The sequence below is a fragment of the Macaca nemestrina genome, chromosome 7, assembly GCF_043159975.1.
Source record: "Macaca nemestrina isolate mMacNem1 chromosome 7, mMacNem.hap1, whole genome shotgun sequence".
NCBI classification, from domain to species: domain Eukaryota; kingdom Metazoa; phylum Chordata; class Mammalia; order Primates; family Cercopithecidae; genus Macaca; species Macaca nemestrina.
In genome coordinates, this window is record NC_092131.1 from 144693122 (window position 1) to 144711553 (window position 18432).

The window sequence follows — 18432 nt, forward strand, 5'->3', positions numbered from 1 at the left end:
CCTCACCTTGGTTGCTTCTTCCACACTCTCCCTCAGGGCCTGCAGCTCAGCATCATATTGCTCCTTCAGCTTGTCCATCTCCTGATCATGGCTGGAAACCTCTTCTTTCAGGGCTCCCTTCAGTGCAGTGAGTTCACGCTCTCGCTTTCTCAAGAGGTCTTCTTGCTCCTCTTTGGCAATCAGCAGATCCTGAAGATCCTGTTTTGCCTGTAAGAGCTCCTAGAGAGAAGAAACATGAAGGGAGGAGGTGACGATGAAACATCTTGTTGAGAGGCCCCGTATCTCCCCTTCAGTTCAGTCCCCATAGGCACGGCCATCTCACCTTGCCCTGCCACTCTCTCCTTCTCATCCCACAAACCTATTTAAACCATTTCTTCCTCTTCCCCTGCATTTCTCAGAAGACATCATTCCCTTGGATTCCTCTGTCTTTGCTTCTTGGAGATTTGATTGAATTTGAGGGAGAAAGGGGAAACTAATGTAAATTTCACTGCTTTGGTAAATACGTCTGTATTTTCCATCTCGTTTCACTTCTGCACAGTGATCTGTTGCCCTTGCTCTTGCCCTGTGTGTGCTGTTGCTTCATGGGGGACACGCCAACTTGCCTACCTTGCTTCATATCCCCTAGGACCCTGAGTGTGGTCAAACCCTTCATCCACATTCCTCGTACTCAGGATTTGGGTGCTTCACATCCCCTGGGACACAGTGTGGTCAAACCCTTCATCCACATTCCTCGTACTCAGGACGACTTTGCCTGTTTTTCTTCTATCTCATTTGCCCATCTGAGCAGAGCACAATATTCACATTTTCCCCTTCTTAACTGCCAAGTATTACTGAGGAAGGTCACAAAGCTGGGGCAACAGGCTCCACTACAAATCACATTACCTGAGCCCAGTGTGTCCTGCCAAAGGCTCGGCGTTCCTTTTCCTCCAGCATCTTTGTTCCAGACCTTCTCAGTTTTCCAGCTCAGGACTCACCCTCACAGACACTTCTGCCCTTCCCTCAGCCAGAAAGACGTGGGCACCTTGGCTCCCTCTCCACCTCAACCCCTCTACACTCCAGGCCTTCTTCCACCCAGAGTCCCTCCACAGAGAATGCACTGTCCCCTGCCAGCCTGCTCCCAGTCTTCACTCCATCAGTTATTGACATGGTTTGGCTCTGTGTCCTCACCCAAATCTCATCTCCAGTTATAATTCCCACAATCCCCATGTGTCGAGGGAGGGACACTGTGGGAGATGATCGGATCATGGGGTAGTTTTCCCCACGTTGTTCTTGTGATAGTGAGTTCTCACGAGATATGATGGTTTTATAAGGGGCTTTTCCCCCTTCGCTCACTCTCTCTCCTGCCGCCTTGTGAAGAAGGTGCCTACTTCTCCTTCTGCCATGATTGTAAGTTTCCTGAGGCCTCCCCAGCCATGTGGAACTGTGAGTCAATTAAACCTCCTTTGTTTATAAATTACCCAGTCTCAGGTAGTGTCTTTATAGCAGAGTGAGAACGGACTAATACAGTTGTCTTTTCTTTCTGCCATTTTGTTCCTATCCACATTCTTGAATCTTGGTTACCTGCCAAACTTCACCATCAAAATGTTTGAAAGCATAATTTCTGTTCACTGCCTCTACTTCATGACTGCCCGTTCACTCCTTAATCTCTTGCTGTATGATTTTTGTCCCTACTCTACCAAGACAGTCCCCTCTGAGGTAACTGTGACCTTTAATCATATCCGATGGCCTTTTCCCAGTCGTCAATTTTCTTTACCCCTCTTTCATCCTCCCTTCCTGTCTCTCTAAGATGCCCTTCTTTCTTGGAATGCCAAGATAACACAGACTCCTGTTTTCTTCCCTCAGGCTGCTTCTTCTGTGATAGTCTTTTCTGGCTTTTCTCTCCCTCTTCCCAAAATCTATGATGATCTCCAAAAATGCAACTTTGCATTCTTTACTCTCTTTTAGCAAGCTCATTTTTTTTTTTCCAACTATTAATTCCATGTAAATGACTCCTAAACTTTTATCTCTTACCTTTCTCAGAGTTCAAACCTGCACTAACACATTCAAAGACCTGCTAGATGCACCCATCTGGGTGACCTGTGACACCTCAGATTCAGTAGGATTACAGTTTCAAGAGAATTCATCATGCTCCTTCCTTCCTTCTTCCTTTGTTCTTTGCTCTTGTGAAAAGCACCACCTGCCCCCTCAGCACTCAAGCTCAGAAACTTGGCAGCAACTTTGACTTTTCTCTCGTCCTGGTTTCTCATAACCAAAAAGTTAGTTCTGCAACATCTTCAATCCTTTCCATCACCTCCCTGGGTAAAGCCCTCCTCATCTCCTGTGCAGGTGGTTTACGATAGCCACTCAGCTGCTCCCCGCATCCAGGCTCTCACCTACAGCCTCTAAGGCAATCCATGCAGCATCTTCTGTCTGGAGTGCTCTTTTCCCTTCTCAGGCCCACCTCTCCCTGCCTTTCAGAAAATCTTTGAAGACCCAGATACAGTATGACCTCCTCCAAGAGGTCTTCCTTGAATATCCCTCTTGAATACCCATCTCACTTTAGCTGTTCTTCTCACAGTACTTAATACTTCTTATTTTACATTCTATATATTTTAATCATTTTTCTAATCTGCATTTGGCTTCCCTATTTATCCTTCTTGAAAGACAGGTACAGATCTGATTTATTGTATTTTTGATGCATAGATTAATATTGGGAGCACTTATCTGTTCAGATATAAATAAACAAGTGCAGTACGGGTGTCTGGAGATGTCAGAATTCTAAACTCGTCAGTTATTTCACCTGTGGCTTCTGCATAAGAACAGGCAGGACCTGTTCTCTTGGAGCCCCTGGGGAATCAGAGGCATGGCTGCCACCTGGAGACCCAAGGCTTCAGAAATGATAAGCTACTTTCCATTCAAAAAGTGTGTCCCTGATGAGGGAAGAAACATTTTATTGATTTAAGGATAACTGACAACGAGAGCTCTTTCTTTTTCTCTAGGACATGCACCTCCATTGAACCAGAGGAACCTCTACAATCCCAGGATAGGGCTGCATTGCACAGACTAAAATTTTGCCCATCGAGAATCTAACTAGCAGGCATTGACAAGCTCAGACGAAATGTCAAGAGACCCATGCAAGTAACAAGGCCAGCTCTGGCTCTTTCAAAGCAGCAAACACAGAGATCTTATGAAAATATACCCCGTCCTGATATTTATCAAAGAGGACGCCCTGCTGCCGCTGCCCAGCCCCTTCTTAAGGAAGATCAGAGTCTCTCTTGAATGACTGTTGCTTCCGGCTACCCCCCAGGGTTTCCTGGAACCTCCTGCCAGCATCTTCAGTGCAGGCCCTGTGATTCTGACCCCTGTTTCCTGCTTTTACTCTCACACGTTTCTCAATTGTTTGGACGATAAGACAGTTCCTCTCCCCACACTTATCTTTTCCAGCATATCTCTGTGTTTTGTGTTGCCTTTTGTGTGCTGCCGCCAATGCATGTCAAGACTGAAGTTTTTATGGTCCATTCTGCACTGACATGCTGTTATCTATGGCTGGGGCTGTCGCTTAAGTGGACTGTGCAGGACAAATCCAATCAGATTACACCTCGCCATATCACGTAGTAGCACTTGAAGTTTTCCAGAGTAGAAACCAAAAGGTACATGAGGTTTCAAAAACTTCACTCCATCACCTCGGGGCTTAATTATATCAATCAAAGAAGGAAGAGAAAAATACATAAACTTCAAAATGTAAGTATTCGTCCATTAGAGGTCAACTTGCCTCTCTGTGGACTCCAACTAAAGAAAACAAGGGAAAACTGGCTGTCTGGGAGTGGCGAGAGCTAGGAAAGTTGACTGTATTTGGTCCTCATGCATCATAAGAACTGTGCTGAGCATTTCTAACAATCCAGAGAGATGGATATTCAAGGAGATGAAGATTACTATTCTCCATAAACGGACGAAGTTCTGAGACTCTAACATGCCTAAGATCACACGGCCTTACAAGCAGCAGAGTCAAGAATGGGACCCAGATGGGTCCTAATGCCCTTTCCCTTCACTATGGGCACTACAGACCTGACCACAAAACCACACACTCAAGAAGGCTAAAAAGCAAACAGTCACACTGGAGTTCATCCATTAGATGCTGTTATGGTTTGGCTGTGTCCCCACCCAAATCTCATCCTGAACTGTAGCTCCTATAATTCCCTCATGTTGAGGGAGGGGCCCACTGGGAGATAATGGAATCAAGGGGTGGTTTCCCCCATACTGTTCTCATGGCAGTGAGTAAGTCTCACGAGATCTGATGGTTTTATCAGGGGAAACCCCTTTCTTTTTTTTTTTTTTTTTTTTTTTTTTTTTTTTGAGATGGAGTCCCACTCGCCCAGGCTGGAGTGCAGTGGCCGGATCTCAGCTCACTGAAAGCTCCGCCTCCTGGGTTCATGCCATTCTCCTGCCTCAGCCTCCCAAGTAGCTGGGACTACAGGCGCCCGCCACCTCGCCCGGCTAGTTTTTTTGTATTTTTTAATAGAGATGGGGTTTCACCATGTTAGCGAGGATGGTCTCCATCTCCTGACCTCGTGATCCACCCGTCTCGGCCTCCCAAAGTGCTGGGATTACAGGCTTGAGCCACCGCGCCCAGCCAGGAAACCCCTTTCATTTGGCTCTTGCTTCTCTTGTTTGCCACCATGTGAGATGTACCTTTCACCTTCTACCATGATTATGAGGCCTCCCCGGCCACAGGGAACTGAGAGTCCATTAAACCTCTTTTTTTTGTAAGGTGCCCAGTCTCAGGTATGTATGTCTTCATCAGCAGCATGAAAACAGCCTCATACAGATGCCACCAAAACAGAGCACTGTGTTTGGCTGGAAGGCCCTTTAAGGAAGTCCACCTTCTTAAACTAAAGCAAAGAAACACAATCAGAGCCTGAAGAAACGGGTAGATGGAGATCTAAGAGAAAAAGGAACACACTATGGGACCAGCTGTTCTGCAGCAGCAGCAGCAGCAAATGACCACCCCAAGACCATGTGCACTGAGAAGCAGGCACCAGGATGTCCAGAATGGCAAGGTATTTGCTCTCAAAAAGCTTTACTTCACACACCACCTGGGCACGAGCACGACACATCAAAACGAGGAAGACACCAGTCTAGACCCTCTTTTGCATTAAGTGCTTTTCAGAAGTTCCACAGGGTCCCTATCTCTGGCCCATGCTCACTGATAGCGTAAATAAAAGGTTTTACAGCAACGGTAGCTGACAGAGAATTCTGTCATTTTTTTTGTTCCAGAAGGATGGCCAAGGAAGCATCACACGGCTGGTGAGAATCACGATATTTTTGGCTGCCTTTTTTATAAAAATGCGTAGAATGTTCAAAAATATCGTTACAAAAGAAGTTTTAGAGACATACTTTCTGAGTACAATCTCTCCTCAGACCAACACAATTTTATAACCAGACTATTTTAATGAGACTGAAGTACCTGCATCTTGGCAAATGCCCGGAATAAAACACCACAAGACTCTGCTGGAGTGAGGCCCATCTCTCAGCACTGCAGGCTCCCATCAAAGCAGACATTTGATAATTAGAAAACCCCACCATCGTGGCACTTAGCAAGCTGTCTCACGTTGACCTGTCACCTTCAGAATGGAAGGTAATGCATTCATGACAAAGAAGTGGTGGAAACCTGTTCTATAATCATTCTTGTAACTTGAGCTGGCAAAAAAAAATTCAGAATCATCTATTTAACTAAGAATAACAAAGTCAATAAAATTGGTCAATTTTATGGCTTATTCTAAGAAAACAAAGTATTTTCTATTTCTCCTTTCCTTCTTTTTTTTTTTTAAACTGTTTTATTCTTTTTCTTTTTTTTAAGTGAAAGCCAGTTTATTAGAGAAGTAAAGAAACAAAAGAATGGCTACTCCATAGACAGAGCAGCCTATTCTTTCTTAATGTTACTTTACTGATTGCATACAGGGGTCGGTGTTATTTAACAAAATGTGACATATTAAAAGACATTTCATGCAAAATCTGGTCCATTATGCAGGACTTGCAAAACTTGGGCCTTCAACCTTTTTCAAACATTCAAAAGCAGAAGTGTTTAATGCTCACTGTGTTAAGAGTTTGTTCCAAGCTAAATGCCATGGGGAACTTGGCCACAACTACACTCCGTTATCAAATTCCCCCAGGTCACTTTTTATTCAGATATGAAGAATAAATTAAAAGTGACAAGGAGACAGGGTCTATTTTACTAGTGATACAGAAACCATAGATCATAGTTTAAGTGTTGCTGACAAGTCAAAGGAAATTGATAAAAACAGAGGGTGATTTTCTGGAGCAAGAGAAACCCACTTTGACATAGGGAAGCTAATTACACCCTAACTCATCTTGCAGAAAGGCAGCAGTAAATGATACAGCTCCTGTTATGGGAAAGAGACAAACAACCTGTAAGCCAGCAACATCAGGAACAGGTTTAAGAAAACATGTGCTATTGCCCGCTGCTGTATCTCGCATTATCAGCCTCTGCCTGAACACATCACCAAAATAGTCTCATATCGTTATCCTATTATCAATATAAATAAATCAATAAACTAATGATGTTCAGTTAATAGATATGCAGTATGGTATGTTTAAAGAGGAAAAGAAGTATGCAGTTCATTTCAGAATTATTCTCTTTTTTAAAACACGGTGACATTTTTAAAGTAATTTAAATATGAAAAATTATTTATTCATTTGCTCTGTTGCTCAGCACTGTGCTAGACATGAAATGGGGAAAGAAGCAAAGGTGAATGCTCTTGAATTAGCTGGCTAGTAGAAGAAAGATACAAAAAATGTGCGAGGTCAATGAGCTAAAATAGAGAAACTGAAAGGACAGGGGATATCAGGGGGCAACTCACAGTGACAACTGTCAGTTATTGGGGAAAATCAGCAGCTTCAGAGACTTCCCACGAGCTAACATAACATCTTTCCCCTTTAGAACCAATCAAATGTCCACACAAGGAATCACAGAATATGACAACGTTTTAATCTTCTATTTAAATTTGTTCATGAAGCTATACTTTTACTGAAAGCCATAAATTGTTCAGTGACATCATTTCTGGAAACTTATCCTTAGAAACAATTTTTAAAGTAGTAAAAGGATAAATGTAAAAACTGTTCCCCATGACCTTTGTTTCATAATGACGAAAAAGGGAAAACAAATGTAGGAGAATGGTTAAATATATTGCAGTTTATCTTCCTAAAAATGAAATACAAAGAATATAAAGAATAACAAGAAAGAACATTTTTGACATCTTAAGTTTTAAAAGCAGGTATCAAAACTGTAGGGACATGATTGTCCCTATATTATATACAGATGGGTAGATGAAACTTATCAATAGACAGGGAGGCAAACAGAAATTCTAGAAACAAAAATAGCTGCTTAGGTATTAGGAAAGTATGTGTACGTCCCATTTTTAAACTTTCCTTTTATGTTGTTTTAATATTATTTCAGTGACAAATACACCTATCTTCTCGTCTTTGTAACTCTGAGCACTGAGAGTAAACAGCGCCATGAGAAGCAGTATAATACCAAGAATGTGGTGGTTTTTAAGGAATCATTTGATAAAAAGAGGAATCCCAGTTGGTAAGGAACAATGCTGAGGGCTTCTCAGGGGAAAAGGTCTGAATAGGGACACAGAGATGGTCATGTGCGCAGAAGAGACAATCACCCTCCTCTGCCCGTGTGAAAAATGGATTCATGAGAACTCCTGGGCTGGGTGGTCACAGTCACTCATCTCTGAGCTCCTGCCAAGTCATCAGGTGAAGAAAGGCTAAGTTCTAAAAAGTAGGACCTAAAATTTCTCCTGGGGAATTATTTCAACACTGGAGGAGGAAAGGAGTGAGAGAACAATAGACAACTGAGACTTAAAGAGTGTTCCAGGGACTTCAGAGTCAGAAACTTCTAGCCCCAAGGAAGGGACAGAGAAACACCTAAGCCCAAAGAGGGAGGAAGTAGAAAATTAAATATTAACAAAGAACCTTTATGTTTTGACTTTTTGTTGTTGTTGTTGTTGGCTTTGCTCTAAATTGTATATCATCTCTTTGTTGGGCTATTCCTACAAACCACGCTTATAAAGAAGTAGTTTCCAAAACTATGCTAGAATACAGGTGATGATAATGTAACCGCAAACATTAATCACCTAAATGTGTGCAGACAGAAAAGTCCTATCTTTTTCTGACCCTCAATTATACTTATTCCCTCCTCCAAAAATGTAGATATTCAAAACCAACATTCTTGCTTTCTAATAATTTCATACATGTGTATCTAATACCTCAACAAGATAATAATCTAATTTAGAGAAGAGAGAATACACAATAAAAACCCATAATAATTAGCAAATGCCAAGTGCAGAGGAGAGAGTCAAGCGCATCCACTGACTCACAGATCATAAGAGCACAGGTGGAGCAGGGGTGCACATCAGACAGTGGCTGGCAGTGCACAAACCCCAGCCACTCCATCTTTCCAGGCAGGTGGGGTCTGTCTTATCACGGGACCCCACAGCCCCACTTACCTCAATCAGAGCTCCCTTCTCCCTATCCTCTGATCGCTTTGCACTGTCCAGTTCATCGTGCATTTCTGAGAGCTGGTCCTGGAGATCCCTGATTTCAGTCTGATGCTGCTCCCGTTCCATCTTCACCTGGAATAGCCTGGCAAGGAAGGAAGTCCATTAGACAGGATCTCCTGGGCTCTGCTTATTTCCATCCAGTCTGATTTCTGATCTCCAGAGCTTTACACAAGTCTCTAAAGACCCAAGACGCCTCCCCATTCTCTGTCTGCACTGAGCAAGGAATCACCAACCTGAAAAGGTGCCTGAGAAGAACTTAGGCTATGGTCTAATTGCCCAACAAGAGGATAAATGAGAACTCAAACCAGTGAAGTGGGTATGGTTATACGGAGACATTTTCTCCCCAAAAGGAGATGGGAGGATACTAGAATTTAAATGTAGAAGATAAAGAAATGAAAAAAAAAAAATTTCCCACTAAAGCCACCCCACCCTTCCACTGTCTACTATCCCAGTGTTCTAGACCAGGAGAGTTGGAAAAATTACGGTCTGTGGGCCAGTTCAGCCCACTGCCTGTTATTGTAAAGTTTTACTGGAATATGGTCATGTTCATTCATTTATGAGTAGCCATTTCATTTCACCATACAATGGCAGAGCTGAGTGTGTACAACAGACTCTATGACCCACAAATCCTAAAATAATCACCATCTGATGAAAAAAAGTTTACAAAACTCTGCTCTGAACCAAACTCACAACTACTATACCTCTTTATGTTGTAAAGCTTTTACTATACCCTATATTTTCTGATATTTTTCTTACTGAACTCTTTTCTGCAGTTAGCCTCTATGATTGCTTTAAACGCAAAACAGCACCATCAAAACTGCAAGGACAATCAAATGCTTTTATTATATAATGTCTTCTTTTTCTTGAACTTCCCCCTAGATTTCATTCCCACTTGACTTTCCACTTAAGGCTTCTGTCGTGTCCACAAGACATCATAGCACTGTGGATTCTCAGACCTTGGTTTTCGATCCCTTTGCCACAGATTTTAATACAACACAATGGCAGGGGCATCTTGGACCTAACTTTCCTTCTCTGTAGACTCAGAGGAGGTATAAGCAGCCATCGCAAACACCAGCACCATCCAGGATAAAATGCACAGGCTGAGAGCTCACGGAGGCCACATGACGCATGCTTTTTAGAAGCTGGGCCCAGGCTCCTTGAACTCTGTCTTTCAATATCAGCACTCAGTGCGCCCTGCTTCCCACTTACCTGCTAGGAGGTCCACTTTAAGGGCTGAAACTCTGTAAGGCATAATTCAAGGTGCAAAAAGAATGTTAAGAATTACTAACGTTTTTGTTTATCAGTCTACATGCGTCGCCAGCTTCACAATTTTACCAGGGTAAGAGGAAGAAAAAGAAAAGTCAGCTGCCTTTATAAATATTTGGAAGGCTGGGTAGTATTAAATGGACAGAAAGGTTCTAGCCACATGTCATAGAGAACCTGGGAAGGGCAACAGGCTCTCAGCCCAGAACTTACTCCTCCAGATTCTTCCGGAGCTCCCCTTCACTTTCTTCCAGTCGTTGCTGCAACGTGGAGTTCTCCTCCACCTTTTTGTTGTGTTGGCTTCGGAGCTCTTCTAGGTTTGCTCTCATCCTCTCTCTCTCTTCTTTGATATTCTGTTGATTCTAACAGGAATCAGTGCGATTTTAAAGTACCTCCACTGTACATTAACGTAACCCCACAGAAGCCTACTTCTCAACAAGCAGACTCCGTATCTTTGCACTTACATTATTAAACAACTTAATCAAACTATATAATTAAGGCATGGGAGTTCTTAACTAGAAAGAACATCAAATATTTATATTTAATGAACTGTAATACTTGTAAAAGAAAACACAAACACAGCCAAACCTCATTCTGCTATTTCTATGATTTAGTTCAGATGTTTTATATACATTTAGTTTCCCATTGGCCTGCCTAAATCCAACAGGGTTTCTTTTACTCTGTCTAAGCAAACAGTCTGTACAGGCTTTGGTTACATTAAAAAAAGAAAAGAAATTATTTGGACAACAGCAGCCAAATACACAGGAATTTACTCAGTGATTAGAGGAATGTTACTTTTGGGGGGAAAAAAATTGGCTTTCACTCTGGGCATCCCAATGCATGTAAAATATTCTTCATCAACCTAGACGGAAATGGAAAAAGTAACATAAAGGAAAAATCAGATACCTTGACTTCCAGTTGAAGCTGCCTCTGAAGTTCAGCCACTTCTGTGGTCAACTTGCTTTTCTGTTCCAATAGATCTTTGACTTCAGATGTGGAATTAGAAGCCTATAATTAATTGCAAAGATATACTAATTTAAACGTTCAGCGTGCTTTATTTTAATTATCTTCCCCTTCCAAATATAATTAGTGCAGTAACAGATGAGGCATAACACTAAATATTTTAAGACCCAATTCAAACATCAACCCCCACGGGGAACCTTCCCTGACTTGATGGGCAGAGTTAACGTTGCTGGTCCCCTTGGGACTCCAGTGAACTTTACTCTACAGCATTTACCAATCACAGGCATCATTTCATCAGATACCTCAACACTAGTCCAATATGACTAAAACTTGCACAGGTGGCATATTTGTTAGAAGTCCGTAATGTATTCTGTAGAATATTATAAAACAGTAATACATTAAATTCAGGATAATAAAACTTAAAAAGCCTCTCCATAATACATTCTATATTCCAGAGCATGGAAATCAAAGGTTAGCAAAAAATCAGCAACAAAATCTTTTTGTAAGTAAATTGGGGAAAGACATTCATTTTTTCTATTTTAATGGCAGAACACAATTTAGTTTTAGTGTTTCTTAAGAGTGGTTTGAGAACGACTACATCAGGAGATTATGAACTTTTGTGGGGCAGGGACTAGGTTTTATGCACCTCTGAATCTATAGAACCCAATGCATCTCATAAATTTAATCAAATCTTAGTAAATGATCGTTAGAATTCTTGTTTTGCCATGATAGAGTGGCAAATATCAGATTTACCCTCCCAGCAAAAACTCCAAAAGCTAGACAAAAATATATAAAAACAATTGTTGGCAGGCACTGAAAAGCAAGCAACACAGAGTTATGATCCTTACAAAGGAAAAGACAGGAGGTAGCCCCACATTCACCCTGGGTTCTCCATGACTCCATTTCCAAATCACACAGTAAAATTTTATAAGCACAGACAATGTCATTAGGAAATTGCAAATTAAAACAACAATAAGGCCGGGTGGGGTGGCTCATGCAGTAATCCCAGCACCCTGGGAGGCTTAGGCAGACGGATCACCTGAGGTCAGGAGTTCAACACCAGCCTGGCCAACGTGGTGAAACCCCGTCTCTACTAAAAATACAAAAAATTAGCCGGGCGTGGTGGCCCACACAGCTGTAAACCCAGCTACTCAGGAGGCTGAGGCAGAAGAATCACCTGAACCCAGGAAATGGAGGTTGCAGTGAGCCAAGATCATGCCACTGCACTCCTGACTGGGTGACAGAGTGAGACTCCGTCTCAAAAAACAATCAGACAAACCAACGATACCACTATATACGAATTAGAACGGCCAAAATTCAAAACACTGGCAACACCAAATGGTGGCGAGGATGTGGAATAACAGAAACTCTTATTCTTTGCTTGTGGGAATGCAATATAATACAGATAATTTAGAAAATGGTTTGGTTGTTTCCTACAAAACTAAACATGCTCTTACCATACAACCCAGCAGCTGCCCTCTGGGTGTTCACCCAAATTAGTTGAAATCTCATGTCCACACAAAAACCTGTACATGAATGTTTATAGCAGCTTTACTCATAACTGACAAAACTTGGAAGCAATCAAGATGCCCTTAAAAGGTGAACGAATAAATTGTGGTATATCAGACAATAGAATATTAATACTCAATCCTAAAATGAAATGAACTATCAGTTCATCAAAAGGCATGATGAACTATCAGTTCAAAAAATGCACATTACTAAGGGAGCCAAACTGAAAGGGTGATATACTGTGTGATTCCAACGATAGAACACTCCAGAAAAAATAAAACCACGGAAACAATAAAAAGATTACGGGTTGCCAGAGGTTAGGGGAGAGAAAGGAACAAACAGGCAGAACACACAGGATTTTTAGGGGAGTGAAACTCTTCTGTGTGATACTAAATGATAGATACATGTCATTGTTCATTTGTCAGAAGCCTGTAGAATGTGCAACACTAAGAGTGAACACTAATGTAAACTATGGGCGGTCTTTGGGTGATAATGATGTGCCAGTGTGGGTCCCATGATTGTGAGAGGTGCACCCCATGCTGCAGGATGCTAACAGTGGCGGAGGGCATATGTGGGGACAGGACAGTAAATGGGAATGTGAACCTAAAACTCTCCTGAAAAATAAAGTTTGTTAATTTAAGTGAGAAAAGTGTCCAGAGTGGCAACTCACTGATGAAGGAAACAGAGATTAGAGTTTAGAGATGGTAAGCAACAGAGATTTCAAGATCAGGGTATGAGAGAGGAGACAGCTCCACAGAAGAAGTTCCAAGAACCTACAATAAATACTACCTATATTCTTGAATGATTCCTAAGCTGTATATGAGCAGAGCAAGAGTTCAAGACGACTGCAGAGAAGAGCTGTTAGGAGGCAAAGAACCCAAAAGAAACTTCACAGGTAGCCCAATGCTAGGGAGACACTAGGGTTCCAAATCGACCAAAATAGAGAAACCTTGGTGGACATTCTGGCATTCATTTGAAATTCAAGAAAGGAACATGGGTCACGTCTTAGTAGTAAGGGCCAAAACTTAAATAGACACTCCCCAATAATGCCGAGAACAACCAACCATATAGAATCAAGATAACCTGCAAGTAATTTAACTGTCTGTCAAAACAAAACTTAACATTCTTCAGGGGGAGATAACACATTCCAGAACGTCTATAACTAATCGTCACCCACTCGGTCTAGCATACAATTAAAAAAAAAAAAAATCATTGGACATGCAGAGAAGTAGGAAGAACCAACCAATAACTACATAAAATAGACAACAGACACAGAGATGGCCCAGATATTAAAGTTAACAGATAAGGACTTCAAATTAACTGTAACATTTTTAAAATAGAAACAATTATGGACAAAGGGTGTTTTTTTGTTTTTGTTTTTTTCTTTTCAGACAGAGTCTTGCTCTGTCATCCAGGCTGGAGTGCATTGTCCCAGTCTTGGTTCACTGCAACCTCTATCTCCTGGGTTCAAACAATTCTCCTGCCTCAGCCTCCCAAATAGCTGGTGTTACAGGTGTGCACCATCACACGTGGCTAATTTTATATTTTTAGTAGAGACAGGGTTTCACCATGTTGGCCAGGCTGGTCTCTACCTCCTGATCTCAGGTGATCCATCTACCTTGCCCTCCCAAAGTGCTGGGATTACAGGCATGAACCACTGCACCTGGCCCAACAAAGGGATTTTTCTAAATGAAGTTCCAGAGATAGATTCTATAAAAATATAACCAAGTAGACATTCTAAAACAGCAATACACAATATCTGAAATTTAAGAACTCATTGGATCTCAGTTCACTGTAACCTCAAACTTCTAGGCTCAAGTGATCCTCCTACCTCAGCCCTCTGAGCAGTTATGACTACAAGCACGAGCCACCATGCCTGGCAATTTTTATAGTTTTTGTAGAGATGGGATCTCACGATGTTGCCCAGGCTAGTCTCAAACTCCTGGCCTCAAACAATCCTCCCACCTCAGTCTCCCAAAGTGTCAGGATTACAGGCATTAACCACTGCATCTGGCCAAAGAAAAGTTCTTAAAAGGCCGGGCGCGGTGGCTCAAGCCTGTAATCCCAGCACTTTGGGAGGCCGAGATGGGCGGATCACGAGGTCAGGAGATCGAGACCATCCTGGCTAACCTGGTGAAACCCCGTCTCTACTAAAAATACAAGAAAATTAGCCGGGTGAGGTGGCGGGCACCTGTAGTCCCAGCTACTTGGGAGGCTGAGGCAGGAGAATGGCGTGAAACCGGCGGGGCGGAGCTTGCAGTGAGCCGAGATCGCGCCACTGCACTCCAGCCTGGGGCACAGCAAGACTCCGTCTCAAAAAAAAAAAAAAAAAAAAAAGAAAAGAAAAGTTCTTAAAAGAACCATCCTTTAAAAGAAGGATGAAGAAGAAGATTCTTTTAAAGACACTTTTAAAGAAAAAGTCTTAAAGTAAGATTGACATAGCCAGAAAACAAGACTAATGAATTTGAAAGGTCAATAGAAAACATCCAGAATATCTGATGCCCCAAACATACACACACACACACACACACACACACACACACACACGAAAAGAGAGAGAATAGAGCACAAGGGGTAAGAGGAACACCATCAAAATTTCTAAAATACATTTAATTGGAGTCTGAGAAGAGCTGGGAGAGACAGAATGTGAAAGAAGCAATATTCGACTAAATAATAGCCAAGAAATTTTCAAATCTGATGCACCTGTCAAGTCGAGAGCTCAGTGAATCCCAAGAAAAATAAATAAAAGAAAAATCACTCTTAGGCATGTCATAGTGAAAATCTAACAATTGACAAAAAAGATAAAATATTAAAAGCACCCAGCTGGAAAAGACACATCACTTTCAAGAGAATAACACTAAGAATGATGGCCGGCTTTCCAATGGAGCCAACTGGGGTCAAAAGACAAATAATGTCTTTAAATTCATGAAACAAAACAATACTTGCCACACTAGAGTTCCTCAAAACTGAGAGTGAATGACAGCTATTCTCAAACAATGCTCCCAAAAAGTACTACAGGATATTAAAAAAAAAAGTTCTCCAGGCTGAAGGAAATCACTCCTAGATGGAAACAGGGAAGTACAGAAAGGAGTGAACAGCACTGGAAAGGGACTACATCTAAATGAAAGATGTGCTGGACCTCTCCAACAAAAATGACCGAACACTGCTGAGAGATGCTGCACACATAAATAAGGGGGGAGAAAGTTCATGTTCACAAATAAGAATACCAATAACATGAAGACGTCAGTTCCACCAAATTTATCTATGCATTTGGTATAATCCCAATCAAAATTCCTAGAGGCTTTTATTGGTGGAAATTGACAAGCTGATAAAAGTTTATATGGCAAGGCAAAAGACCCAGAGTAGCTAAGATAATCTTGGAGAAGAATAAAGCTACCAGATCTCAAGGCTTATTAAAGTTGCAATAATTAAACTGTACAGTAGTAGTGCAAGGAGAGACAAGCAGACCAAAGCAATGGAAGAGAGTCTAGGTGTTACAGAGGATATACCCACTGGAACTGGCATGCAGCACTACCAGGAGTGTAAATTGTTTCAATCACTTTGTAAAATCATTTGGCAACATTTAAGAGTTAAACCAACGCCCAATTTGCAACCCAGAAATTATACTCTTAGATATATTCTCAAGAGAAATGAGTGTGTTTACAAAAAAAAAAAAAAAAGACACTAATGTTCAGTATGGCATTATACCTAACAGCCAAATACCAGAAATGACCACTAAGAGGACACACTACGTTGAGTGATAACAACGGAAAACTACATTTCAATACAAAATAGCTACCAGTACATGCAACATTAACGGATCTTGCTGATATAATGTCGAAGAAATGAAGGGGGACACACAAGCATACTTATTATAATACATATTGTAAAATTTTCTTTATGTAAAATTCAAGAAAGGCAAAACTACTCTAGATGATAGAAGTCAGGATACGACTACCCCCAGAAGGAAGGAGTACAATTTTTGCAGAAGGAACACAGGAAATCCAGGAAACCAAAACTACTCAAGGTGATACAAGTCAAGATATGATTACCCCTAGAAGGAGGGGGTACAATTTATGGGGAACACCGGAAACCCAGGAAACCTGGGTGATGGGAGTGTTCCGTATCTTGATCTAGATGGTATTTGCATGGAAGCAAACCTATGTTAGAAATTCAATGAACTGTATAGATACAATTTGTGTAATTTACTTTATATAAGTTATACCCCAATAAAACAATATAAAAACAGATATTTGTTGAAGACTCATCTGTTTGCTAAGTTATACCCAAAGCCCCTGCCTCTGTGTTCCCAAGACCCTTTATACATATATTTGTTACAGAAATCTGCATTACACTAGAGATTATTGCTCAATCACCGCCAGTGAGATTCCGTCCCTCTCTGCATAGACTGTATGCAAGTACTAAATAAGCGTATGTTAGCTAAATTGACTTTCTCCTTTTAGATGTTACATTTCCATAATGAAGAGGGACCTGACTGAAGAGAGTCTATTAGGAAATATTATCTCTCTGATCTGAGTATGAATATTAATGGATCTTCTTTTTTTTTCTTCTTCCATGAAAGTAACACAATGATTCTCTCAAAAGGATTTGGCTAAAATCCTACAGTACAGTGGTTAGAAAACTACAAATAGCTGAGGGGAAGAAACAAAAGCAGGAATCAAAGCTAGAAATGGCAGCATCTTGGCTGACACGTCCCTGAATCCAGGTGCAAGTTGTGTGTGATAAATTTGGAATGAGGTACTTCCCCACCTACCCCTGTGAAGAGAATTAGAAACACAAACACACAACTTCCAATTTTCATAGGCAAAATGAGAACAATCCATTTAGAACGTTAAATCCAACCCAATGAGGGAAATTATACATTGTTCTTTCCCATACAAAATCTCTACCTGCTTTGCTGTTTTCCAATATGGTCTCTGTCCCTAAGGGAGAGGGTTTTTACATTCTCTCCTAATCACTTAACTGACACCACAAAGATAAAACTCCAAAACCTTTGCCAGCAAATAATCAGATTCCGAACTTAAGAGGGAGGGAAGAGGAGTAGGAAAATGTGGCAATTAAACAGTCATGGAGCTGTAATAGGAACCTGAAGTCTAAGAGCCTTGGTTCATTTTCTCATCATCTCTTGATTTGGCAGCTTCTTTTGTTGTTGTTTTTAAGAGACAATGTCTCATTCTGTCACCCAGGCTGGAGTACAGTGGCACAATCATAGCTCACGGCAGCCTCCACCTCCAGGTCTCAAGTGACTTCTACCTCAGCTTCCTGAGTAGCTGGGGCTACAGGCATGTGCCACCATGCCTGGCTAATTTTTTAATTTTTCTAGAGACAGGGTCTCACTACATTGCCCAGGCTGGTCTCCAACTCTTGGCCTCAAGAAACCCTCCCTCTACAGTCTCCCAAAGTCCTGGGGTTACAGGCATGAGGGACCACACCTAGACAGGCATTAGCTTTTTATGTGGTCTCTCTTCCTCTAATCTTACCTCTCTCCAAAAGCTGCAAAAGGAATAAACTTTCACAAACACAATGGTATTCACGTCTGTTTAAAATCCAACAATGGCAACCCACCCCCTTCACAGCCTGAAACGGAAACTTCTTACCTAAGTTCCAAGGTCCTTGCTACCAGGCTGTTCCTCCGCCCATCCTGGCTCTGTGCTCCCACTACACTACATTCCCTCTTTAACATGGCAAACCCATGCCTCTTTATATTTGTCTGTGCTATTCACTTAACCTAGAACACCCCAGCTTCCCTTCTTCTCACAAATAATTCTATGATTTCTTGAGGCAGCATTAGTGTCATTGTCTCTAGAAGGGCTACCCTGACTTCCCCAGTTCAGGCTGGTCACCCCTAGTCTATGGCCCACAAGGACAATCTCAACATCAAGGCCAAAGGCCGCACTCGCTCTAAGAACAAACAGGTATACTTTACGAGTTAAGCACACGCCTAATCTACCACTCAGTAATTTTACCTCTAGGTATATTCTCAAGAGAAATGAGTGAAAGTGTTTACTCCCCTCCACAAAAAAGTACAATAACATTCATAGTAGCTTTATTCCTAATAGCCCCAAACCAGAAATGTACACCAAGAATACACACTGTGTTATACAGATAC

At 41.6% G+C, this 18432-nt stretch overlaps 1 protein-coding gene across 4 annotated transcripts in view; it reads right to left on the reverse strand.

Annotated features, from left to right (window-relative positions):
* Nucleotides 1-18432, reverse strand: part of LOC105489700 (cingulin like 1) — a 175644-nt gene that overhangs the window by 86342 nt on the left and 70870 nt on the right. For all 4 annotated transcript variants that reach the window (XM_071066791.1, XM_071066790.1, XM_071066789.1 and 1 more), the window contains exons 5-8: nt 10737-10838; nt 10044-10192; nt 8514-8649; nt 7-219 (exon numbers count right to left, since the gene is read on the reverse strand). In XM_071066791.1, the coding sequence (XP_070922892.1) occupies nt 7-219; nt 8514-8649; nt 10044-10192; nt 10737-10838 (600 nt within the window). The remainder of the gene's footprint in view (nt 1-6; nt 220-8513; nt 8650-10043; nt 10193-10736; nt 10839-18432) is intronic.